General features: G+C 44.6%; 4 protein-coding genes across 7 annotated transcripts; 1 reads left to right on the forward strand and 3 right to left on the reverse strand.

Annotated features, from left to right (window-relative positions):
- Positions 1-1,449: 1,449 nt before the first annotated feature.
- On the reverse strand, positions 1,450-11,684 carry atg14 (autophagy related 14). 2 transcript variants are annotated; one of them, XM_062042470.1, is made up of 11 exons: positions 11,263-11,684; positions 6,903-6,965; positions 6,793-6,835; positions 6,638-6,716; positions 6,324-6,561; positions 6,028-6,257; positions 5,846-5,963; positions 5,692-5,782; positions 5,549-5,634; positions 5,306-5,480; positions 1,450-2,537 (listed from the first exon to the last, which is right to left on the reverse strand). In XM_062042470.1, the coding sequence occupies exons 1-11, from the start codon at positions 11,484-11,486 to the stop codon at positions 2,415-2,417; spliced, it is 1,470 nt and encodes a 489-aa protein (XP_061898454.1). In that variant the 5' UTR covers positions 11,487-11,684; the 3' UTR covers positions 1,450-2,414. The 2 variants fall into 2 exon arrangements, with proteins under 2 accessions (XP_061898454.1, XP_061898453.1); XM_062042469.1 differs by having other exon boundaries at positions 1,780-2,537; positions 6,638-6,719; positions 11,263-11,680.
- On the forward strand, positions 10,943-19,637 carry jmjd7 (jumonji domain containing 7). 3 transcript variants are annotated; one of them, XM_062042472.1, is made up of 9 exons: positions 10,943-17,370; positions 17,905-18,076; positions 18,146-18,284; positions 18,642-18,756; positions 18,832-18,888; positions 18,953-19,048; positions 19,114-19,190; positions 19,248-19,403; positions 19,466-19,637. In XM_062042472.1, the coding sequence occupies exons 1-9, from the start codon at positions 17,322-17,324 to the stop codon at positions 19,595-19,597; spliced, it is 993 nt and encodes a 330-aa protein (XP_061898456.1). In that variant the 5' UTR covers positions 10,943-17,321; the 3' UTR covers positions 19,598-19,637. The 3 variants fall into 3 exon arrangements, with proteins under 3 accessions (XP_061898456.1, XP_061898457.1, XP_061898459.1); XM_062042473.1 differs by having other exon boundaries at positions 10,951-17,370; positions 19,248-19,407; XM_062042475.1 differs by having other exon boundaries at positions 10,961-17,370; positions 17,923-18,076; positions 19,248-19,407.
- tbpl2 (TATA box binding protein like 2) lies at positions 12,232-16,825 on the reverse strand. The gene is made up of 8 exons (XM_062042476.1): positions 16,702-16,825; positions 13,661-13,844; positions 13,388-13,577; positions 13,237-13,324; positions 13,085-13,176; positions 12,836-13,003; positions 12,679-12,773; positions 12,232-12,400 (listed from the first exon to the last, which is right to left on the reverse strand). The coding sequence occupies exons 1-8, from the start codon at positions 16,747-16,749 to the stop codon at positions 12,324-12,326; spliced, it is 942 nt and encodes a 313-aa protein (XP_061898460.1). The 5' UTR covers positions 16,750-16,825; the 3' UTR covers positions 12,232-12,323.
- fbxo34 (F-box protein 34) lies at positions 19,590-21,978 on the reverse strand. Its single transcript, XM_062042471.1, has 3 exons — positions 21,729-21,978; positions 21,316-21,410; positions 19,590-21,253 (listed from the first exon to the last, which is right to left on the reverse strand). Exon 3 carries the CDS (start codon positions 21,244-21,246, stop codon positions 19,831-19,833), a length of 1,416 nt encoding a protein of 471 aa, XP_061898455.1. The 5' UTR covers positions 21,247-21,253; positions 21,316-21,410; positions 21,729-21,978; the 3' UTR covers positions 19,590-19,830.
- Positions 21,979-24,623: the final 2,645 nt, after the last annotated feature.

Consider the following 24,623-nt stretch of genomic DNA (forward strand, 5'->3'; position numbering starts at 1 on the left):
TTGAAGTTGTAGCCTAATAGATTAAATATGTATATTTACTTTTTAAATATATATTATATATATTTACTTTATAGAGTGAATTGACCATTTTCTGTTTCTGTCTATTGACAATATTGTTAGTTTAAAAATACAAGGCAATGCATATGTAAGCCTATATTGCTGTAGTAGGGCTTAGTGAATTTTTTAGTTTCCTATTTTATCCTACAGCAAGAACAGAAGGGATTTTGAAAATAAGATAAAGGGGTCCAAAACGGCCAGATGAGCCAGGGTTTTTATGAGTCCGTTGCTGGTCCGCGGCGGGAGGTTAGGCTTTGATCTTGGGTGCGCGGCGCACCCGCCGCGGAAATAAGGCTTTGATCATGGGTGTGGAGCGCATTCAGCACGCCGCCACGGCGGATCCGCTACCTGCCGCCGTGGCGGATACGTTCCTGAGTGCAAATGGACGCCGATGCTGGTCCGTTTCGCGGTTCCGGTCCGGAAAGCGCGATACCTGCGCGGCGGATAGCATATTCTTCCAGTGGAAACAAATTATATTGTAAGAATGGTATATAGCCTATATTAATAATACAAATAATAATGGATTAGATTTATATAGCACTTTTCTAGACACTCACAGCACTTCAAAGAGATGTGAGAACCCATCATTCATTCACTCCACATTCACACCTAGTGGTGATAAGCTACATTTGTAGCCACAGCTGCCCTGGGGTAGACTTGCATCTTGAAAGTTTGCCAACATCTCATATTAGCATGCTAATAATGTTATTGTGCTAATGTTTAAGACTAGCATTTTAGTCTGATTTTTGTATGTTTTAAAAATCATGATTTTTGATACTGGGCGCCATCTTGGAAGTATGCTAACGTCCCTTACATGAGCGCGCCAATGTTAGCATGCTAACATTTGTTATTAGCTTTTTCACTAATGTTGAGTGCTTTAACCTAAAAATCTGGATTTTTGATACTTGGCGCCATCTTGGAAGTAGGCTAACGTCCCTTACATGAGCGCGCCAATGTAGCATGCTAACATTTGTTATTAGCTTTTCCGCTAAAGTTGAGTTTTTAAACCTAAAAATCATGATTTTTTATACTTGACGCCATCTTAGCATGCTAACGTCTATTACATTAACATGCAAACTATTTTTTATTAGCTTTTTCGCTAATGTTGAGTGTTTAAATAAAATCAAAATCATGTTTTTTGATACCTGACGCCATCTTGGAAGTATGCTAACGTCTCTTACGTTAGCATGCTAACATTTTTTATTAGCTTTATTGCCAAAGTTGAGTGTTTAAATCTAAAAATCATGATTTTTGATACCTGACTCGATCTTGGAAGTATGCCAACAGCCAACTACTCTTATATTAGCACGCCAGTATTAGCATGGTAACGTTTTTAGTTAGCTTTTTCACTATTGTTGAGTGTTTAAATCTAAAAATCATGATTTTTGATACCTGACTCGATCTTGGAAGTATGCCAACAGCCAACTACTCTTATATTAGCACGCCAGTATTAGCATGGTAACGTTTTTAGTTAGCTTTTTCACTATTGTTGAGTGTTTAAACCTAAAAATCATGATTTTTGATACTTGGCGCCGTCTTGGAAGTATGCTAACTTCTCTTATATTAGCATGCCAATATTAGAATGCTAACGTTTTTAGTTAGCTTTTTTTTTTTTTTTACTAATGTTGAGTGTTTAAACCTAAAAATCATGATTTATGATACTTGCCGCTTTCTCGGAAGTATGACAACCTCTCTTATTAGCATGCTAAAATTTTAGGCTAGCTATTTAGTTCATTTTGTATGGTTACACCTAAAACTCACAGATTTGGACACTTGGCGCCGTCCACTGACCCCCGGTCAAAGGTCCAGGGCACAGATAGCAGATAATTTTCTAATGTAGTATTTAGAATGCATTCAAAACAAAAATCCCTCCGTTGTCATGTCTTTTATAATGATTGTGAACATTCCAAAAAAAAGTGCAGTTCTCCTTCAAGGCTCCAAATGAGTTCACAACAAATAGTCCACTTTCAAAGATGTTTGGTGAAAATCTTTGACAATGTGAGCTTTATCAGGACTTTGTTGGCAGAACAGTGTCCCCAGCTGGCTGTAGTTGGCATGTAATAGTGGTACACGTCTGGTAAGACACCTTGCAGGTAACGTTCAGGTAAAGGTTGGATTGATTCCACTCTGACAAAGTATTTGTGATATACTCTCACTACTTGTACTGCAAGTTCAAATCCATGAAAAACATTGTTTATTTCACCTTTGCAGCTCCGCCCCTTTAGAGGCGTGTCAGTGTCATTGCTGGGCCTGCGACCGGGCCTCCCCGTCGCCATGGCAACCGGCGTCTCTCCGGTGCAACGGATGTGCGTGCGTGGCGGCAGGCAAGAGAAGAGGACTGAGTTGTCCATGTGAGGTCAGCGCTGACCCGTGTAAGCTCGGAACCAGGATGTGACGGAGGCAGCGGCAGATGAGATCATACCTCCTGTGTTGATGGACGGCTGGGACACCTGCAGTGCACTCTGGGAAAGATCCATAGGCTGGGGAGGGAAACACAGTTGTTGGCCCAATTCCACCACTACAAACTTATTTTTTCACACTTAAACCAACTTTTTTTTCATACCTCAACCAACTTCTTTATTTCTATACTTCAACCAACTTCTTTTTTCATACCTCAACCAACTTATTTTTTCATAAATCAAACAACTTATTTTCTAATATCTCAACCAGCTTTTTTTCCGTACCTCAACCTGCTTCTTTTTTCATACCTCAACCAACTTTTATTCATATTTAATTTTTTTGCATACCACAACCAACTTTTTATACCTCCAACACCATCTTTTATACCTCCAACACCATCTATTTATACATCCGACACCATCTATTTATACCTCCGACACCATCTATTCATACCTCCAACACATCTTTCTGTACCTCCAACACCATTTTTTTATGCCTCCAACACCATCTTTTTATAGTTCAAACACCATCTTGTCGTACCTCCAACACCATCTTTTTATACCTCCAAACACCATCCTTTTATACTTCAAAAACCATCTTTATACTTCAAACGCCATCCTTTTATACTTCAAACACCATCTTTGTGTACCTCCAACACATCCTTTTATACTTCAAACACCAACTTTTTATACTTCAAACACCATCTTTTTTATGCCTCAACACCATCCTTTTATACTTCAAACACCACCTTTAATACTTTAAACACCATCTTTTTATATTTCAAACCCGATCGAATACTTCCAACACCATCTATTTATACCTCCAACACCATCTTTTTATACCTACAACACCATCTTTGTATGCCTCCAACACCATCTATTTATGCCTCCAACACCATCTATTTATGCCTCCAACACCATCTATTTATGCCTCCAACACATTCTATTTATACCTCTGACACCATCTATTTATACTTCAAACACCATCTTTTTATGCCTCCAACATAATCTTTTCATACTTCAAACACCATCATTTTATACTTCAAACACCATCCTTTTTATACTTCAAACACCATCCTTTTTATACTTCAAACACCATCCTTTTTATACTTCAAACACCATCCTTTTTATACTTCAAACACCATCCTTTTTTATACTTCAAACAACATCCTTTTATGCTTCAAACACCATCTTTTTATATTCAAAAACCATCTTTTTATACTTCAAACACCATCTTTCTGTACCTCCGACTCCATCTTTTTATACTTCAAACACCGTCCTTTCATACTTCAAACACCATCTATTTGTACCTCCAACACCATCTTTCTGTACCTCCAACACCATCTTTCTGTACCTCCAACACCATCTTTTTGTACCTCCAACACCATCTTTTTTTTACCTCCAACACCATCCTTTTATACCTCCAACACCATCCTTTTATACCTCCAACACCATCCTTTTATACTTCAAACCATCTTTTTATACTTCAAACACCATATTTTTATAACGCCAACACCATCCTTTTATACTTCAAACACCATCTTTTCATACCTCCAACACCACCCTTTTATACGTCAAACACCATCTTTCTGTACCTCCAACACCATGCTTTTGTACTTCAAACACCATCATTTCATACTTCAAACACCATCCTTTAATACTTTAATCACTATCCTTTTATACTTAAAACACCATCCTAATATCCTAATAAACATTATTTTAAACTTTAAACACCATCTAGCAGTACCTCCAATACCATCCTTTTATACTTCAAACACCATCTATCTATACTTCAAACAACATCCTTTTATACTTTAAACACCATCTTTTCATACCTCCAACACCATCCTTTTATACTTCAAACACCATATTTTTATACCTCCATCACCATCCGTTTATATTTCAAACACCATCCTTTTATACTTCAAACACCATCTTTTTATACCTCCAACACCACCCTTTTATACATCAAACACCATCTTTCTGTACCTCCAACACCATGCTTTTATACTTCAAACACCATCTTTTCATACTTCAAACACCATCCTTTAATACTTTAATCACTATCCTTTTATACTTAAAACACCATCCTAATATCCTAATAAACATTATTTTAAACTTTAAACACCATCTAGCAGTACCTCCAATACCATCCTTTTATACTTCAAACACCATCTATCTATACTTCAAACAACATCCTTTTATACTTTAAACACCATCTTTTCATACCTCCAACACCATCCTTTTATACTTCAAACACCATATTTTTATACCTCCATCACCATCCGTTTATACTTCAAACACCATCTTTTTATACCTCCAACACCACCCTTTTATACTTTAAACACCATCTTTTTATACCTCCAGCACCATCCTTTTATACTTCAAACCATCTTTTTATACTTCAAACACCATATTTTTATAACTCAAACCGTATCCGTTTATCTTCAAACACCATCCTTTTATACTTCAAACACCATCCTTTTATACTTCAAACACCATCTTTTCATACCTCTAACTCCATTTTTTCATACTTCCAACACCATCCTTTTATACTTCAAACACCATTCTTTTATACTTCAAACATCATTTTAAACCATCTTTCAGTACCTCCAACATCATCCTTTTATACATCAAACACCATCTTTTTATACTTCAAACACCATACTTTTAAACCTCAAACACCATCCTTTTATACTTCATACACCTTTCTGTACCTCGAACATTATCTTTTTATACTTCAAACACCATCCTTTTGTACTTCAAACACCATCCTTTTGTACTTCAAACACCATCTTTTTATACTTTGAACACCATCCTTTTATAGTTCAAACACCATCTTTGCGTACCTGTGACGGGATGTCACAGAAGCGCGGACTGGGAACCGTCTCCCAGTCGGTGCCAAGATCCGTCTCTTCGTCAGTCACTGCCTCATCCGCGCTATCCTCTGTGGGTCCGGAAGCTTCGGGCTCCACAAACTCCATGGACTCCTCCAGGTCAGCGCTCACCTCGAAGGGACCCGTCCTGAGGCACGGCATCAGTGGTGCGCAGCATCAGTCGTGTTCTCATTTGCATAGGAGGAGGTCGCTCACCTGCCCAGGTCGGCGTTGTCGGGGGAGACCAGGAACATGATGTTGCGCAAGGTGTGGTGGGGGTGGAGCTTGTCACTGTCCACGTGCTGCAGGTAGAGGCGTGTGAGCAGAGGAGGTGTTTGTGCATTGCCATGGTTACCTACCTGAGAGAAGCACAGGTGCAGCAGGTTGGTGTTGAGTTTGTTCAGGGCCCGGGTGAAGCGGTACCGACTCAGGTTGTCGTCGCAAAATTCGCTGGGAACAAAAAGTCAGGCAGTTGAGAGGCGAAGGCGCCCTGCCAGTGGAAGCTCCGCCCACCTGTTGCACAGCTTCTTGGGCAGGTTGACGTCCAGAATGTGCGACAAGATGGTGACCAACTGGGTGGCATAGCACAGCGCGGCGCTGATGGTGTGGGCGGGGTTGATGTGGTCCAGTTCTGGGGAAAGGAGGCGTCGGTGACCGACAGGACAGACTGAAAGTGGGCGGGCAAAGCGAGCTACCTGGACCCTGGTTGGTACTCTTCTCTTCCACCCAGCTGTAGTAGGCGGAGCAGTCTCCGTTGCTCGGCAGCGTGACGGCGGGGCCTGTGATGCTGATGCTGGTCTCGCCGTTCTGGTCGTCCCAGACCCAACGCCCCGACAGGTAGGTCGTTCTGCGCGCCTCGGCCAGCTCGCTGACTGTGCTGGACGTCAAGGCGGCGTCGCAGTCGGCCGCCACGTCGGCGGGGTCTCTGCGGACGAACGGGACACGCGTGTGAGCGCGTCGGTGAGGGCGTCGGCGGCGGCTGCGGGCTCACCTGCTGCACGCTTTCTCTTCGCGTGCGGGGAAGATGTACGCCATCAGCTCCACGATGTGATCCCGTCGTAGCGCCGCCAGCTGACCCAGGCGCTCGTGCAGCTCGTGCTTGCGGCGCTCCAGAAGCTCGCCCAGGCGGCGATTGTGGCGGTCAATCTTGTCCTGCTTGAGCTGATGGCGCCCGGCGCGCCGCTGCAAACGCTGGCGCTCGTCCTGGGAGCGCAGCAGCAGCTCTTTGTCTGAGGGGGGAGGGGGGCACAGCCGGGTTAGCTAGGACGCCAGGCGCCGCCGCTACCGAGGATGAAGACCCCTCACCGCTTTTCACCTCCTCGCGAGCGCACGCCAGCGCCTCCTGCAACTGCCGCATCTTCACGCCGCTCGCCATCATCTTCCACTTCTGGGGAACACCACAAACATCACAAAGACCTCCCAGCCACCGCCGCCGCACAACGCTCGCCACGACCACTCACCGTCTCGTCAGCTTGCAGCTTCCCGCGCATGGCGCCGACCACGCTGTGGGTGCACCGGGTCATGTGATCAGTACTGGTTTGCATAAACGCTGGCGTTAGCTAACCTTCACCTCTGCTGCAGCCGCTGCTCCTCCTCTTTCAGCGTCCTTAGCCTCGCCATCTTGTCGGCGTACCTGCACACACGTCACATGACCTCGCTAACCACAGCTGAGATCTTCAGGTACCTAACCATTCCGTCCCGTTGCTGGGGTGACCGTTCGTTTGATTCCGAATCCATTCTCCATTCAAACCCACTCCCGCAATGTTTCATTTGGTATAAGAATGGCAGTTATACATCATCGCCAAACACAAGACAATATAAGAAAGACACTACATATTATGGATCATATACTAAGGAAAAACATCGAAGCAATTGTTATAAGCGTGGATGCTGAAAAGGCCATTGATTCGGTTAATTGGAATTTTCTTTACAGAGTTCTACATAAATTTGGCTTTCAGGATACAATCACTAAAACTATACAGGCACTATATAACAATCCTACTGCTAGGATTAAAGTCAATGGATATTTATCAAACCGTTTTACCCTAGAAAGGGGCTCTAGACAGGGATGTGCATGGTCACCATTACTCTTTGCATTATATCTGGAGCCATTAGCTCAGTCTATCAGACAAAATGAAGATATTAAGGGAATCATGATTAAAGGAAGAGAGTATAAATTGGCCTGCTATGCGGATTACATTTTGGTCTACCTCGGACACCCAACATACTCGCTCCCTAAATTAATGCAATCATTTGAACTGTATGGTCATTTATCAGGACATAAAATCAATATAGGTAAAACCCATCTATTCTCATATAATTATACCCCCCAGGGGAAATCAGAAGTAGTTACCCTTTGATATGGAAAACAGTCCTTTAAATACCTTGGCATTAATTTGCCAAAAGATCTAACAAAATTATCAGAATACAATTATCTACCCATACATAAAAAAATAAAAGATGACATAGCAAGATGGAACTTAATTCCTTTTTTTAGCCTTAGTTCTAGAATTGATTCCATTAAAATTAATGTACTGCCAAGATTGCTGTACCTATTTCAAACCCTGCCAATAGAGATAAACCAATTCAATGAATGGGACAAAATGCTATCAAGGTATATATGGCAAAGTAAAAGGCCAAGAGTTCGTCTCAAAACTTTACAATTGGTCAAACAAAAGGGAGTATGGGGTTTACCTTGCCTCCGATATTATTTTGCAGCCCAGATGAGAGCAGTGATATGCTGGTGCAACCCGTCATATATTGCTCAATGGAAAATTATTGAAGAAGAAATGCCCTCCATCCCCATACAAGCAATCCTGGCGGATAGCAACTTACAGACCCACATAAATAACATTGATAACCCATGGGTAAAATGGACCCTTAAAGTGTGGAAAATGATTGTAAAGGAATACAAACTCGAGAGTGATATTGCAGTTCTTAAATGGTGTGCCTATGATACAGAGTTTACACCTAATAAATTAGACTCAAGATTTAAGGACTGGACATCTAAGGGTATAACAGCTTTATGTAGTGTAATGAAAGATGAAAAAATGCTTAGTTTTGAAACTATTAAAGGGACATATATATTAGAAAACCAAGACTTCTATCGATATTTCCAGTTGCGACATTTTGTTAATATGAAGGTGAAAAGTGTCACAAAGACGAGTATATGTTTGATTGAACTGTTTACAAAAGCCTACGATTCAGAAACCATTGATAGAAGTGTTTCATGCTTGTATAAGGGTCTGTTGAATATGAAATCATATTCAACTTCATATATTAAAACAAAATGGGAGAAGGAAGGAGGGATAACTATATCTGAGGAAGAATGGACAATAATATGGAAATATCAATGGACTTGTACCAGCTCACCCAAGTGGAGGGAGTTTGGCTGGAAAAGTTTGATCAGATTTTTTATTACACCTTCTCAGAAGTCTCACTATGATAACAACTCTCTGCCTGTTGGAGAAATTGTGGGAATTCAAATGCAAACCACCACCATGTTTTCTGGGACTGCTCCATCATAAAGGACTACTGGAAAGAGATACACCAAGCTCTACAGGATATATTCAAACGTGAAATACCCCTTGAAAGTAAAACTTTGTTTTTTGGACATGTACCTCAGGACTGGCTGAAGAAAGATAAACATTTAATGAATATCCTACTGGTGGCCTGTAAAAAGACCATTACTAGGAAATGGATATCCCAGGAGAGCCCAACTTCGAAGCAATGGATGGAAATCACAATGGATGTATATAAAATGGAGAAGATAACTGCCTTTATTAACTATAAATTGGAGAAATTTACTTCATACTGGGAAAACTGGGTCAATTATGTCACGCCCCATAAACCTGACTTTAATTTTTCGAATTAGTGATTGTACTGCTCAAAAAAAAAAGGATTACTCCCTATTTGTGTACAGGTATGTATATATATGTGTGTGTGTATATATATATATATATATATATATATATATATATATATATATATATATATATCTGTTTATATATATTTTTTTACATTTTATTTCTGATTAGTATTATTATTAATGTATTATCATTTATTTTTTGTTTATTTAATTGTTGTATTTATAGATATTACTTTGTTGTTTTTTTTGCTGTTACTTTCTTTTAGGGGGGGTGGTGGGTGGTATGGTTGTGATATAAACAAAAAACATTTGGACATTTAGGGCAGACAACAGATACAAGATGTATGTGAATATGATGTAATGGATAGGAATGTCTGATGCTGGATGTCAATAAAATTTTTTTTAAAAAAAATTAAAAAAAGAATGGCAGCGGGAAAGAAGGAAAAAAACTGGATTTTCCGGCCAAAATGTACGTTTTGACAAGTAAGCAGAGGAGACATACAGTAGGTGACCAACAATTGGGGGGAGGGAAAGGGGGCGGGGCCAAATATTTAACTAAAATAAAAGACATTCAGGGAGAATTATTAACAATAAGCATATTTTTATTCCAAATTGAATTGAATAGACAATTGGGCTCCAGGAAAAGGTGACATTTTCACACAGGGCAAAAGGGCGGGTGCGTGAGCAGCACTTATTACTATCTACTTTACTAATACTCTCTCCATACTGCTACATGTTAAATACTGGTATTAAATATGTGTATATACTCCATCTGCTGATGTAGACCTCCACCCCAGATCACACCTCACTCCTACCCACTTCTCCAAAGTGGGCTGGCTCAGGGTGGAGGACAGAGTAAAACAAATTGCACTGAGCCTAGTCTATAAAATCCGCTACACCTCCCTGATACCGAAGTACATGTCAAACTACTTCCTTAACGTAAATGACCGCCATAACCACAACATCAGGGGGAGCTCCACTAACCACGTTACACAGAGATTCCGATCTAACAAAGGTCTTAACTCATTCTCTTTCTGTGCCACATCAATATGGAATGCACTCCCAACAGGTGTAAAAGAAAGGGCATCTCTATCCTCCTTAAAAACCGCACTAAAAGAACACCTCCAGGCAACTTCAACCCTAAACTAACACACTCCCTTCCTCATCATACCTCTTCGGATTGTAAATAATCAAATGTAGACACTTTTTCTTATAATTTCTGATCTCTCTCTCTGTGTCCACTACTTGCTGTACATATCCTACCAAGTCAGTACTACACTGTTCCAATGTCAATTTCTCTGATGATGCAATTGTTGACTGAAGTGTTGATACCAGCCAAACCTAACCCCCGCCCCCGTCCATATCCCACACCCCGGATTGTAAATAATTCAATGTATATACTCTGATGATTATCTTGTGTGATGACTGTATCATGAAAATAGTATATATCTGTATCATGAATGGACCCCGACTTAAACTAGTTGAAAAACTTATTCGGGTGTTACCATTTAGTGGTCAATTGTACGGAATATGTACTTCACTGTGCAATCTACTAATAAAAGTTTCAATCAATCAATCAAAAAGCAGTTGTAAAACAAAACAAGAAAAAAAAAGGCTGATATGCGTCAAAATGTCAAATATCGACGCGAGAATATCAATCACGCAACTATGACAACTACACCACAAAAAGAAAAACATAGCCATAGTATTGTAACTTAAGAGCCAAGTGCTGAACTAGCTCCGGTTAGCCGCGGTGCTAAAAGCTAGTGAGGCTAAATACTAAGTCGACTATTGTTATTATGCTAAAAGCCACGTGCTAAGCTAGCTGCAGTTAAATGCTGTGTTAACGCTAGCGAGGCTAAATACTACGTCAGCTAGTGTTATTGTTATGCTAACAGCTACATGCTAAGTTAGTATTTAGCCTCGTTAGCGTTAGCTAAGTCGACCATCATATTAGTTGAATAGAAGTACGACTTTGTAAGATTGATGTTGTCTGTGTGGCGCCTATGACAACGTTAATGTCCGCTGGAAGTATCCAAAGATCGGCTGGTCGACGTCTCACCTTTCGGCGTTGCTGCCGTCCAGGTACGCGAAGTCTCCGGCCTGGACACAGCGGGCGCACGTCAGCCTGCGGCGGGACGTACTGCACAGCGGGCACCGCTCCACCGCCACATACAGACCCTCCGCGTCGTCCACGGACTCCACCATGACGCCGGCGGGCAGAGGCGGGCGAAGCGGCGGCCTTCCCGCGGGGCCGGCGGCTCGGACTACCGCTGAGGACGCCATGCTAGCTAAGCTAACCACCGACGTGTTTGCTAATCAGAAAATCAATCAATCAATCAATCAATGTTTATTTATATAGCCCTAAATCACAAGACGTCATCAGCCGCTAACGCTCCATGGTGACGTCAGACAAGAATGTTTCGACGAGCGGGCTGACCCCACCGCACTTCCGGTTGTTGCTTCGTTGATTTTGTGACGTCAGTCCCCAGGGGCGTAGTTTACCTTTAATTCAGCTGGGCGGTGACGTCATGTTAAATTCAATTTAGGTTAAGATATGAAAATAAATAGGTTGAGGTAAAAAAAATAAAAATGGTTGAGATGTAAAAATAATTATGGTGAGGTATGAAAATACGTTGGTTGATGTGTGAAAATAAGTATTATTGAGGTATAAAAGTATTTATGTTGAGGTATAAGAATAATTACATCGACGTATGAAAAGTTTTTGGAGTTTTAAAAAAAATACATTGAGGTACGAAAATAGGTTGGTAAAAAATATATTTTGAGATATAAAAATACATATTTTGAGGGATGAAAAGTTGGTTGAGGTATAAAATAATTATGTTGAGGTACGGAAATAAATATTTTGAGATATGAAAATATGTTGGTTGAGGTATAACAATTATTATTTAGAGATATGAAAATAAATATTTTGAGGTATGAAATCAAGTATTTTAATATATGAAAATGAATATTTTGAGGTATGAAAACAGGTTGGATGAAGTATAAAAAAATAATCATGTTGAAAATATTTATGTTAAGCTATAAAACGCAGCGGGAGGGTGTAATTTATTTGTCATCAAACCCAAAGCACATCTATTTACAAAGAAACAGGAAGTGATGTCACTGCTTCCGGAAGCCTCTTAAGATGGGATAAATGTTCTCAAAGGCTTCGTAGATCTCGCTGCGCTCTTTGGCTCCTGAAAGAAAGCAGCCAGGAATGACTGACATCTGCCAACATTATGGCGTTAAGCTAACGTTAGCGTGACGACAGTTAGCATGCCAATACCCAAGTTGGAATGCTACCTGTTGCCATGCTAACATTAGCTTAACAGCAAACTGGGGGCATGCTAACTGTTGGCAGGCTAATGTTAGCTTAACAGCCAACTGTCGACATGCTAACGGTTGGCTTGCTAACTATTGAAATGCTAACGTTAGCTTAACAGCCAACTGTCGACATGCAGATACAGGAAGTTACCGGTCAGGACCACCTTCCCCGACACGAAGATAAGCAGGACGATTCGAGGCTTCACCATCCGGTAGATGAGGCCCGGAAACAACTCGGGTTCGTAGCTGCCGGGTGAAAAAAGGTTCTGTTGCCGACCTGTGGGCGTGACGACGGCAAGAGGTGGCACCTGCTGAACTGCTGGTGGGTCAGAACCAGTCCCTCCAGTCGGATGGGGAAGCAGACGTCGCAGCTGGCCACCATGTTCTGGATCTTGAAGTCCAGGAAGCGAGCGGAGAAGCCCAACTTCTGCACCACACGGGCGTACTTCCTGGCCGCCAGTCGAGACTGCTCCTCGCTGCACACGCTCAGAAATAAAAGGGATAAAGCGGACCACCACCGACCCGGAGGGCCAACTGGACTGGTAAGCGGTACCGACCTCTTAGCTCCGGTGCAGACCATCTTCCCTGAGCTGAAGATCAGTGCTGTGGTTCTGGGCTCGCGGATCCTCATGATGACGGCGGCAAAGCGCTTGAACAGGAAACACACTGTGCTCTGTCAAGAATCTAATACCCTAAGCTAACACTCTACCTTGGGGTTGTACTCGGCGTTCCTGGCTTGAAGAGCGATGAACTTGAGGTCTAGAGGACAGCCCAGGTTGACAGTGGACACGATGTTCCTGCACATCCACACGTCAGCGAGCGGTAAGAGTCACGTAGCGTGGACAAGACGAGCGACCTACTGCAGCTGAGGGACGATTCCTGACCTCTCGGTCACCGGCGTCATGGGTGTCATAGGGGCCATGGGCGTCATGGGGCAGAAAAGGGAGGGGCCGGCCGTGGGTGACTCTTGCGAGGGTTTATTTGGGGTCACCGAGGAATTCTGGGAAGGGAAGTCCAGCCCAATGCCGCTGTGGTGGGACATGTTGACACCTGCGGGCAAACTCACAGGTGGGTTCACCTTTCGCCACCCAGCCCTGCCCACACAGACCACAACCTCTTTGCCAAACCCACACCTGCGTCGTCCTGCGCGCCGAGCTCGTCAGGAAGGAAGCTGAGGTCCAGCTCGTCCGCCAGCTCTCGGCTGGGCCCCGCCTTTGTCGACTGGTGGGTGGAGTCCTGACTTGTAGAGGCGGGGCCTGGAAGTGGGTGGGCGGGGCTTTGAAGGCCCAGCTCCTCCCCCACCATGAGGCAGGAGTCCTAAAAATGTGTGTCATTTTTATCACCAAATCCACAACACAAATATCACTGCAGAGGTCAGGCTTGCACTTCAAGATGCTGATTGGACGGCGGGATTATTGCATGGACTAGCAGGCGAGGACGCAGGCGCTGACTCTTCGCCGCTTCTCCACACTATTTTTTGCTATTTTTACTGACATCTAGTGAGATTTTACCGATATTTAGAGACTGATGTGCCCTGCCAGCTGTATCTTGAACTTTATCATTTAGCCGCTGAAAAGACTTGATTCGACATCACTGTTTTGTGGACGTATCATACCTGCTTGCGCCATTCTATGTGTACTCGGCTAGGACTAGCATTAGCCGCTGCAAACTACCACTTGCCAAAGTGTCCGTGTGCTCCACCAACCAGTGACGTGCGGTGAGGTTAATGGCTGGTGAGGCACTGACTTCATCACAGTCAGATTTACAAACATATGAACCCTAAAGAGTATCTTATTCACCATTTGATTGGCAGCAGTTAACAGGTTATGTTTAAAAGCTCATACCAGCATTCTTCCCTGCTTGGCACTCAGCATCAAGGGTTGGAATTGGGGGTTAAATCACCAAAAATGATTCCCGGGCATGTCGCCGCTGCTGCCCACTGCTCCCCTCACCTCCCAGGGGGTGAACAAGGGGATGGGTCGAATGCAGAGGACAAATTTCACCACACCTAGTGTGTGTGACAATCATTGGTACTTTAACTTAACTTTAACTTTACACATACAAACTAGCACACAAAAAAACACATTTAATTAAAAAAACGTTATTATTACCTTTACTTATAAATGAAGTCCATGCACCGCTGTTGTGCTGGAGGGTGCGCCCCCGCCGTGGAGTGCGCCCCCTGACGCGGGTGTTGTGTCGGCTGGAGCCCGCACTTGGACTTTCCACGTGCAGGATTGGGTCTATTTGGGAGGGTTGTTTGGTGAGAGGCCAGGGAGTGCGGGAGCGGTGGTGTTCGTGTTGGAGGAGTTGTGAATGACTGAAATATGAAATCCGTGCTGCAGTCTGCAGGTGTACCTAATGTTGTGGCCCTGCAGTCGTTCGCGGCTCCTCCGACGCGGGCATTGTTGTTTTTGCACTTTTTGGCTTCTTGTTGAATGAATTTTTTGAGTAGATTCGGTCTTGCACGTGGAGGGTTTGAGTGTGGGCTTTAGTTGGTATAACACTCCCGTCAGGGGGTGCATTCTACGGCGGGGATGCATTCTCTACCACCAGGAGGCGGGATTACTGCGAGCCTCAGCCAGTGCGTCTTCGCAGCAGTTTTGTGATCGCTCAGCACAAGAAATACTTACACACATACAGTTGTTGACAAAATACACTGTACATTATATACCTCAGCTAACTAAACTATGGAAATGTATAATATAATTCATATAGCAATACGGTCTCAGTGCACAGCAGGCCAGCAGTTAGCCGTGTCCGCAATCCATGTTGAGGCACAACGCAGTGACGCAGCGTCTCTTCTCAGTATTTGAACGGCAAATGGGAAAATTCAGCGATTTTGAATAAAAATAATCTAAAACTGGTGAAGTTAAATGGAAAATAACTTTATAGTATAATCACTGGATACAAATAATTTAATTAATTTTTTTTCTTTTTACATTTTTTTTCTTTCCATGATGGCACGTCTGGCCCCGCCTCACCTGCCTCCTTTGACTGCACGTCACTGCCACCAACATACCCCCGGTTGTCGGCTCCACTGCTGGGGCTGTGTGCGGATGTCCTCCACAACGTGCACCACAGCTGCCAAACTGTGTGTGCAGGGACTACGGCTGACTGTGGACACCGGGACCACAGCTGCCAAACTGTGTGTGCAGGGACTACGGCTGACTGTGGACACCGGGACCACAGCTCATCTACGCAGTACACCATTGCAGCTGCTAGAGCTCAACACCTGTGGCCCTCTATCGGGCCTGACAGTCATCAAACAGCCAAGACTCCTTCGTCGCCCCCGCTACATCCATGGGGGGTACAGTTGGCGATTTGTGTACATCAACACCGGGAGATCCTCCGTGGTCAGCAGCAACACGCTCTGTCGCAACTCAAGTACGTCATCTGAGCAGCGTCACCAAGGGAACTGAAAACACTCCTCAGCCGTGTACCTGGAGAGGCCCAAAAACTGGAGTGGGTTCCAGTGTTCTCCATCCCCTGGAAAAAATATCCTCACACCAAACACCAAACTCAAACTTTTCAATGTCCAGTCTCTAACAAATAAATCTGTCACCCATTTCTCTACGGAAACTCTCCACAATTTAATGTTTAGCAGTTAAATGTAAACATGCACTCTCTACAATACTCTGTATTTACCGCCCACCAAGACAACACCCGGATTTCATTGCAGAAACTGCTCTCATCATTCTGCACATCATACTTGGAGACCTAAACATCCATGTGGACACACCCTCAATTCACTCTGCTGCTGAATATTTGGAGCTCCTGGACTTCTCTAATCTCAGACAACTTTTTGAAGTTCCCACCCACAACAGGGGCCACTCCCTCGACATGGTGACATCACTGACGCTGTCCCCATCTCTAACGTCCATGTTTTTGCCAACATCATTTATGCCAGAAGTACAATAAAAGCGGTCCAAGGATGGAGCATTAAGGCACTCCAGCCAGACAGTCGAAATTCAGGCAACGTTTCGTTTGACTCACAAAACCAAAGAGCGTTTAATTCATAATAATGACCACAATACAGTAAATCATCTCATATTGTCGTGCACACCTGTCAGGTGATGGCTGCCCAAACAAAAGTGTCCAATTCTTCCACACATTGAATGTTATTGATAAATTGTGTGTTGATTGGAAGGTGTTCATGCAGCAGGTTACTTACATTTGCGATCGAATCATCAAAGTACCGCTCCAACGCAAACTCCTCCATCTTTGCACAACCACGTGACCTGCTACACAACTTGACACAGCTGCAACCAATCAGATGACGACGACTTTGATTGATTAAATTGATTGAAACTTTTATTAGTAGATTGCACAGTACAGTACATATTCCGTACAATTGACCACTAAATGGTAACACCCGAATAAGTTTTTCAACTTGTTTAATTAGGGGTCCACGTTAATCAATTCATGGTAAAGTAGTTAATTGATTGGTACGAAATAACAGTTTTCATTAATTTAGTCATCTTCATAAATTTTCATCTATGCTCGTCTTCGTCTTTCCGCAAAGTTTAAAACAGAGTGTGCCGTCACGCGCGCTTTAGCCTCCCGCCAGCAGGAGGCGCGCCATGCCGGAAGCGAGGCAGCCAACGAGGCCGTGCGCAAGCGCAGTTTGACCGTAAACAAATCCTGCACGGTAGTGAAGCCCGAGCGGTGCTTTTTGATCGTAAATTTATTGATCACCACGTCATGTTGATCAACAAACACACCTGTATGGTAGTGAATCCCCAGTGGTGCTTATTGATCACCACCTCATGTATTGATCAGTAAACAAACAAGATGGACGCTGTTGAAGAACGACTGGCGGACTTCTCACTGGAGGCTCATGGTGAATATTACTAACAATAATACTCTATTCATCCCGCTGCTATCAGCACTAATTAGTATATATATATTGCTTCTTACTACGAACACCTTTACTTAGTGTAGTATTAGTTAGAGTACTGCACGTGCACAATACTACTGATTTAAATCCTAACATGAATACAAAAGGTCTTTCTCCATTAAACAACGACATTCCTCAATCAGAACTTATATAAACACAAGTTTGCGCAATAAACACACAAAGTACAGCACAAAGTTTTCGATCTATTCTCTAATGAATAAATAACCACAACTCTTAAGTGTATACATGTGACGTCACAACCCCGATGTGACGCACCACCCAACACGCTTTTTTAAATGTATCAATAAAAATACTTTAAAACAGAATAATTTCAAAACTCTAACCATGATATGGCTCTTAAGTAGCCAGAACATCATAACTATATTGCGTTTCTTCTTTATATTTGTGTATTGTTTGGGTGAAACTTGGTGATAATATCAGCGTAGTACTGCTAACATGAATGCTAGTACTGTGCAGTTAAAATATCATTTTCAGATTTGTACCTGAGCCAATCGGTACCTCACGTGGATGGCCCACCTGACCCACTGACCTTTTACCGCGACTGGATTGGTACAAACAAACCCTGCATCATCCGAAACGCTCTCAACCATTGGCCGGCCTTGTCCAGGTGGACGCCGACGTACCTGAGGCAAAAAGCTCCGCCTTTAACCCCCTCCCCCCCTTGCCGCCATCAGGCTTATCGTTTCTTTCTCCACAGGGAAAAGGTGGGGTCAAAGGTCATCAGCGTGGCGGTGACTCCCGATGGTTACGCCGACGCCGTGAGAGGCGATCGCTTCGTGATGCCAGAAGAACGTCACATGACCGTTTCCTCCGTGCTGGACGTCCTGGAAGGCAAGGTGGGAGGGGCACGGCCCATGGCACTGTCACGCCAAATTTCTTCCCCCCTACAAACCCCCCCCCCCCCTCACTTCCTGTTTCGCTATATAAGTACTTCACTTCCTGTTTTCGCTCTATATGTACATCACTTCCTGTTTCGCTATATAAGTAATTAACTTCCTGTTTTCGCTTTGTATGTACATCACTTCCTGTTTTTGCTTGTGCAGCTGAGATAGGCTCCAGCACCCCCCGTGACCCCAAAAGGGACAAGCGGTAGAAAATGGATTGATGGATGTACATCACTACCTATTTTGCTATAAAAGTACTTCACTTCCGGTTTTCGCTTTATATGTACGTCACTTCCTGTTTGGCGGCAGGTGAAGCGGCGTGGAGTCTTTTACGTCCAGAAGCAGTGTTCCAACCTGCTGGATGAACTTCCTGAGCTGACAGGCGACGTGGAAGCGCATGTGCCGTGGATGAGTACGGCGCTGGGTGAGCACTCGGCGTCGTTTGATGGCGCATCTTCTCATTGGACGGCCAACTGACCTTTTCTTCTTCTGCATTCAGGAAAGTTACCAGACGCCGTCAATTTCTGGCTGGGCGAAGCAGACGCCGTCACGTCACGTAAGCCCTGACTTCCTGTCCGGCGGCGGGGACATAGCGCTAAGTCTGGCACTTCCTGTTTCAGTGCACAAAGATCCTTATGAGAACGTCTACTGTGTCGTTTCTGGACAGAAGAACTTCATCCTGCTGCCGCCTACAGAGCGACCCTTCCTCCCTTACGGTACTGTAGTGACCGCGCATGCTGGCCCCGCCTCCTGTAACCATGGCAACCGTGTCTGTCGCCAGGCCTCTACCAGCCCGCGGTTTACCGCCAGCAGGACGACGGCGACTTTGCGGCGGTGGACCAGACCGACTGTGAGAAGGTAGGTTGGCATGTACGCGTTAGGCTCCGCCCTCACATCATCCGCCCCCTTCACTAGGTGCCCTGGATCCCCCTGGACCCGCTGGACCCCGACCTGAAGCGCTACCCTATGTACCGAAGAGCGCGGCCGCTGCACTGTAGTGTGAAGGCCGGGGAGATCCTATACCTGCCCTCGCTGTGGTTCCACCACGTGCGGCAGACGCACGGCTGCATGGCAGGTACTGCACGCCCACAGGTCGCCTGACGTGTCACCTGACGTCCCTTGTTGTGTTGCAGTCAACTTCTGGTACGACATGGACTTTGACGTCAAGTACAACTACTTCCAGCTGGTGGACACGCTGTCGCAGCTCATATCACCACCTGCATGTGAGGCAAACAGGAAGTGAGCAAGAGGCAAACAGGAAGTGATAAAAAGCTCTTTATTAAAGCAAACTTTTGGTTTTTTCAATCTTGCTCTTTCAATGTTTATTGTCTCCACGGCAACCAGTAAAGTAAACACAAACAAGGTGCACAGGAAGTCTATCTGGCGAAGGCCCCGCCCACCTGCTTGATGGGGAAGGATCCTGCCTGAGACCCTTCCCTTGGGCTGAAAAAAAAAAAAAACTTAAAAAGTTGAGTTTGTGGCGCAAAGCGAAAACAGCTTAGTCACTGCTGTTCCCGCGGCAAAAGGGAACGTTGATGCTGTGGAAGGCAGGCACCCAGCGGTTGTCATGGAGACCCAGTTTGCACCCCGGCGCACCCCTGTGGGTGCCATGGCAACACATCCAGTACCCGGGGCCATAGGGCAGCGGCTGGCAGTACGGCTTATGGTGCCAGCGACAAAGCGACGTGTCGCCGCGCACGTAGCGCCGCTTGCAGCGCTTGCAGGGGTCGTCGCGGTAACGGGGATCCGACACCCACAGCGCGTCAGCGGGGCGGACGGCGTAGCTGTCGATGACGGACTTGAAGTAGCGACAGGTGCACTTGAGCGCTGCCAGCGTGCGTGTGGGCAGCAGCGCGAAGATGCCCACCAGCACGTCCGCCGGCAGTGCAGACAGTGGCGCCGTGGGCGGCGGCTCCAGAAGCTGGCGGAGTCGCTGGCGCAGCTCCAGGAAGTTGAGTGATGTCGAGGCGCACCGTGTCACGCTGCTGCTCAGAGCACAGACACGACGGGGCTGGGAAGGGGGGGTGCTGGAGCCAAAAGTCAAATCTGTGTCTGTGCACGCCAAAGGGGTGGAGCCTAAATGAGTGCTCGTCGGGGGCGGAGATAGAAACAGTAATCCAGGAAGAGGTTCTGCCTCCTCAGCCAGCGAGGGCGAGGCCTCAGGACTCCCACCTGACGGCCGGAAGGAGGGTGTGGCCAGAGCCGAGGCCCCTGACGGACACGGTGAGGGGGCGGGGAAATGGTGGGCAGTGGCAAGGAGGACACGCCCCACTGACCTCAGGCTGTTGCTTCTGGACACGCCCCCCTCGGTCCTGCACCGCAGACACTCGGACTCCAGCTTGGCCACCATGTCCGACACCTTGACGCACTCTGGCTCCTCCCCTTTGTCCTGAGGGGGCGGGGCTGCAAAGCTTTTGTGGAGCGCGAGCAGGGGTTTGGAGTCTGCCTGGTGCACACTTGCTCGCCGTTCCAGGAACGCCACCATCTCGCCCACAGACACCTTGCGCTCCACCCCCTCAACATCGCCACGTCCACTTGCCAGAATGTGGGCGGAGCTTCCCAGGTCCTCCGGGAGGTTCTGGCTGTCTGCAGACCTCCTCCGCCGCTTGGCGTCACCATTTTCCTGCCAGCGTCCCTTCACCTTTCCGGCCCGCGCAGTCCCCAAAAAGGAGGCGTGGTTTCTTTCTCCTGCCTCCTCAGTGAAGATGGCGATCTTCTCGCGGACGTGTCCCGGCTTGATGACAGCCCACATGTCCAGCAGGGCTGCGCCGTCCTCAGCCGCTGGCGAGGAGAAAGCGAGACAACATGGCGGCCGGGCTCTCAGGCTGGGCGACGCTCCTGTGGCGCTGATGGCGTGGTTAACGGCGCTGGGCGGGTCCAGACCAAAGTCTGAGCGCATAAGCGTCACGTGCATGGTGGCCCTGTGGACAGGAAGTTGAAGTTGACTTGGAAGAGTGCATGATGGCGAGAGGGCGGGCTTTACCTCCACACTGTGCCTTGACTGCCTGATGGGGCGAGGGGGCGTGGCCTGGCTTGATTGACAGCTCATCACATCTCTGACAAGAGAAGTGCAGCGACCTGCAGGGTTCAAAGGTCAGGAGGATGAAGCGTTGCGTCATGAAATGGAGCAAACCAGGAAAACAAGGCAGTGTTCGCTTGCTAGCTCGTTGTCACGTGACCCCACGAGGAGCTAAGGAAATAAACACACTTCCGGGGTTCGCTAGCTCGACGCTAACTAGTATGAAAACACCTGGCTAACGGGTTAGCATCGAGGCTAGCTGCATGAGGAAACATGGCGTCGGAGGCAAAGTCAGGTTTGAGTAAAAGCACCCGCGCAACATTTGCTGCTTCAGCAGCAGAAGCTAACAGGCGGAAGAAGACGACGCTCGAGCTCACCTGAGGTTAATGTTCGAGTTCCGAACACCTCTGACATCGACTAATCTCCCGTTGCAACTCTTCTCAGCGGCTGATTTAACGCCTCAGAATTTCATTCGATGTCTTTAATTTGTGAAACATGGCGGAGTAAAAAGTTAAGTCTCAAACGCTGACTGACGTCCAGCTGGAGGAGCGGCGTCGTGACGTCATCGGCCGGTCCAAGATCGTCTATTTTCAGAGCGCTGCTCTACAGCTACAGCCATTCGGTTCCAATGTGTTGCGGCGCCCCCTGGCGGGGCAAAGGTGACGTGGCAGTATGTCACGATCTTGATGCATCAACACAGCTTGAGTGTCACACAAATCACACAAATAACACACGTGTCTTTCATTGACAGGAAGTGGAAAAGGTGTAGGATTGAATAAGCTCTGCTTATTCCTACTCCTTTTCAAACATGCTGTAAAGAGAAATAAAAATATGTGATGTATCATTTTGTATTCATGTTCCAAATAAATTTCAACCGACCAACCATCACACAACAATCACACACGAGCCACACAACTATTACATGAAAATTACACAACCATCACACACCAGTCACACAACCATCACACAACAATTACATGAAAATCACACTACAATTACACAACCATCACATTGCAATCACACGACAATCACACGACCATCACACAATCATCACAATAGTTACACAATAATCACAACAACCACATGACAATGATACGACAATCACACACCAATCACACAACCATCACCATACAATTACACAACATCACACTACAATTACACATCACATTACAATCATATGATCTTCACACAACATTCACAATACAATGACACGACAATCACACAACCATCACCATACAATTACACAACATCCTACAACAATTACACAACCATCACATTGAAACCACACGACAATCACATCACCATCACACAACAATCACAATACAGTTACACAACAATCACACAATGACCACAATACAATGACACAACAACCACACAAAAATCACAATGTAATGACACAACCATCACACGACAATTACACAACAATCACACAACCAGCACCATAAAATTACACATCACACTACAATTACTCAACCATCACATTACAATCACACGACCATCACATTACAATCACACAACAATCACATGACCATCACACTACAATTACACAACCATCACATTACAATCACATGACCATCCCCATACAATTACACAACATCACACTAAAATTACACATCCATCACATTACAATCACACAACATCACATTAAAATTACACAACCATCACATTACAATCACACAACAATTACAGAACCATCACACTACAATTACACAACCATCACATTACAAAGACACAACAACCACACTACAATGACACAAAAATCACACAACAATCACACAATCATACCACCATCACATTACAATCAGACAACATCACACTACAATTAAACAACTATCACATGACCGTCACCATACAATCACACAACCATCACCATACAATTACACAACATCACACTACAATTACACAACCATCACATTACAATGACACAACAACCACAATACAATGACAAAACAATCCCACAACCATCACATCACAATCACACAACATCATATTACAATCACACAATCATCACATTACAATGACATGCCCATCACACAACAACCACATTACAATGACAACAATTACACTATCATCACATTACAATCACACAACAACCACAATACAATGACACAACCATCACACGACAATTACACAACATCACACTACAATTACTCAACCATCACATTACAATCACACAACCATCACACAACAACCACATTACAATGACACAACAATCACACCACCATCACCATACAATTAGACAACCATCACATTACAATCACACGACCATCACATTACAATCACACAACAATCACATGACCATCGCATTACAATTACACAACCATCACATTACAATCACACGACCATCACCATACAATTACACAACATCACACTACAATTACAAAACCATCATATTACAATCACACAGCATCACATTACAATTACACACCCATCACATTACAATCACACAACAATTACACAACCATCACACTACATTTACACAACCATCACATTACAATGACACAACAACCACAATACAATGACATAACAATCACACCACCATCACATTACAATCACATGAAATCAACCTACAATTACACAACCACCACATTACAATCACACGACTATAACCATACAATCACACAACCAATCACACAAAATCAACTTACAATTACACAACCACCACATTACAATCACATGACCATCACCATACAATCACACAACCATCACCATACAATTACACAACATCACACTGCAATTACACAACCATCACATTACAATCACACTACCATCACATTACAATTACACAACACCACATTACAATCACACGACAATCAACAACAACCACAATACAATGAAACAACAATCACACAACCATCACATCACAATTACACAACATCACATTACAATCACACAACAACCACATTACAATGACATAACAATCACACAATAATTACACTACCAACACATTACAATTACACCACCATCACCATACAATCACACAACCATCACCATACAATTACACAACAACCACATTACATTCACATAAGGACACAACAATCACACAACAATTACACTACCAACACTTTACAATTACACCACTATCACACTACAATTACACAGCCATCACATTACAATCACACGACCATCACCATACAATTATACAACATCACACTACAATTACACCACCATCACATGACAATTACACAAAAAATATAGTGACACAACAATCAGACCAATCACACAACAATGGCAAATGTAAATGGTAAATGGGTTATACTTGTATAGCGCTT

Source organism: Entelurus aequoreus, linkage group LG03, assembly GCF_033978785.1.
Source record: "Entelurus aequoreus isolate RoL-2023_Sb linkage group LG03, RoL_Eaeq_v1.1, whole genome shotgun sequence".
NCBI lineage: Eukaryota > Metazoa > Chordata > Actinopteri > Syngnathiformes > Syngnathidae > Entelurus > Entelurus aequoreus.

Bases quoted from the DNA above. Each gene is read 5' to 3' on its own strand.
- atg14 (XM_062042469.1), bottom strand. From the start codon at position 11,486: ATGGCGTCCTCAGCGGTAGTCCGAGCCGCCGGCCCCGCGGGAAGGCCG. The intron at 6,720-6,792 runs GTGAGTGGTCGT...GGTGTTCCCCAG, and splicing joins AGCTGCAAGCTGACGAGACG to AAGTGGAAGATGATGGCGAG. The intron at 5,481-5,548 runs GTGAGCGACCTC...GCCGTGCCTCAG, and splicing joins GACAACGCCGACCTGGGCAG to GACGGGTCCCTTCGAGGTGA.
- tbpl2 (XM_062042476.1), bottom strand. From the start codon at position 16,749: ATGGAGGAGTTTGCGTTGGAGCGGTACTTTGATGATTCGATCGCAAAT. The intron at 13,177-13,236 runs GTAGAGTGTTAG...TTCCTGTTCAAG, and splicing joins ACGCCGAGTACAACCCCAAG to CGCTTTGCCGCCGTCATCAT. The intron at 13,004-13,084 runs GTCGGTACCGCT...GAGCGTGTGCAG, and splicing joins GTCTGCACCGGAGCTAAGAG to CGAGGAGCAGTCTCGACTGG.
- jmjd7 (XM_062042472.1), top strand. From the start codon at position 17,322: ATGGACGCTGTTGAAGAACGACTGGCGGACTTCTCACTGGAGGCTCAT. The intron at 17,371-17,904 runs GTGAATATTACT...AGTACTGTGCAG, and splicing joins CTTCTCACTGGAGGCTCATG to TTAAAATATCATTTTCAGAT. The intron at 19,404-19,465 runs GCAGGTACTGCA...GTTGTGTTGCAG, and splicing joins GGCAGACGCACGGCTGCATG to TCAACTTCTGGTACGACATG.
- fbxo34 (XM_062042471.1), bottom strand. From the start codon at position 21,246: ATGCACGTGACGCTTATGCGCTCAGACTTTGGTCTGGACCCGCCCAGC.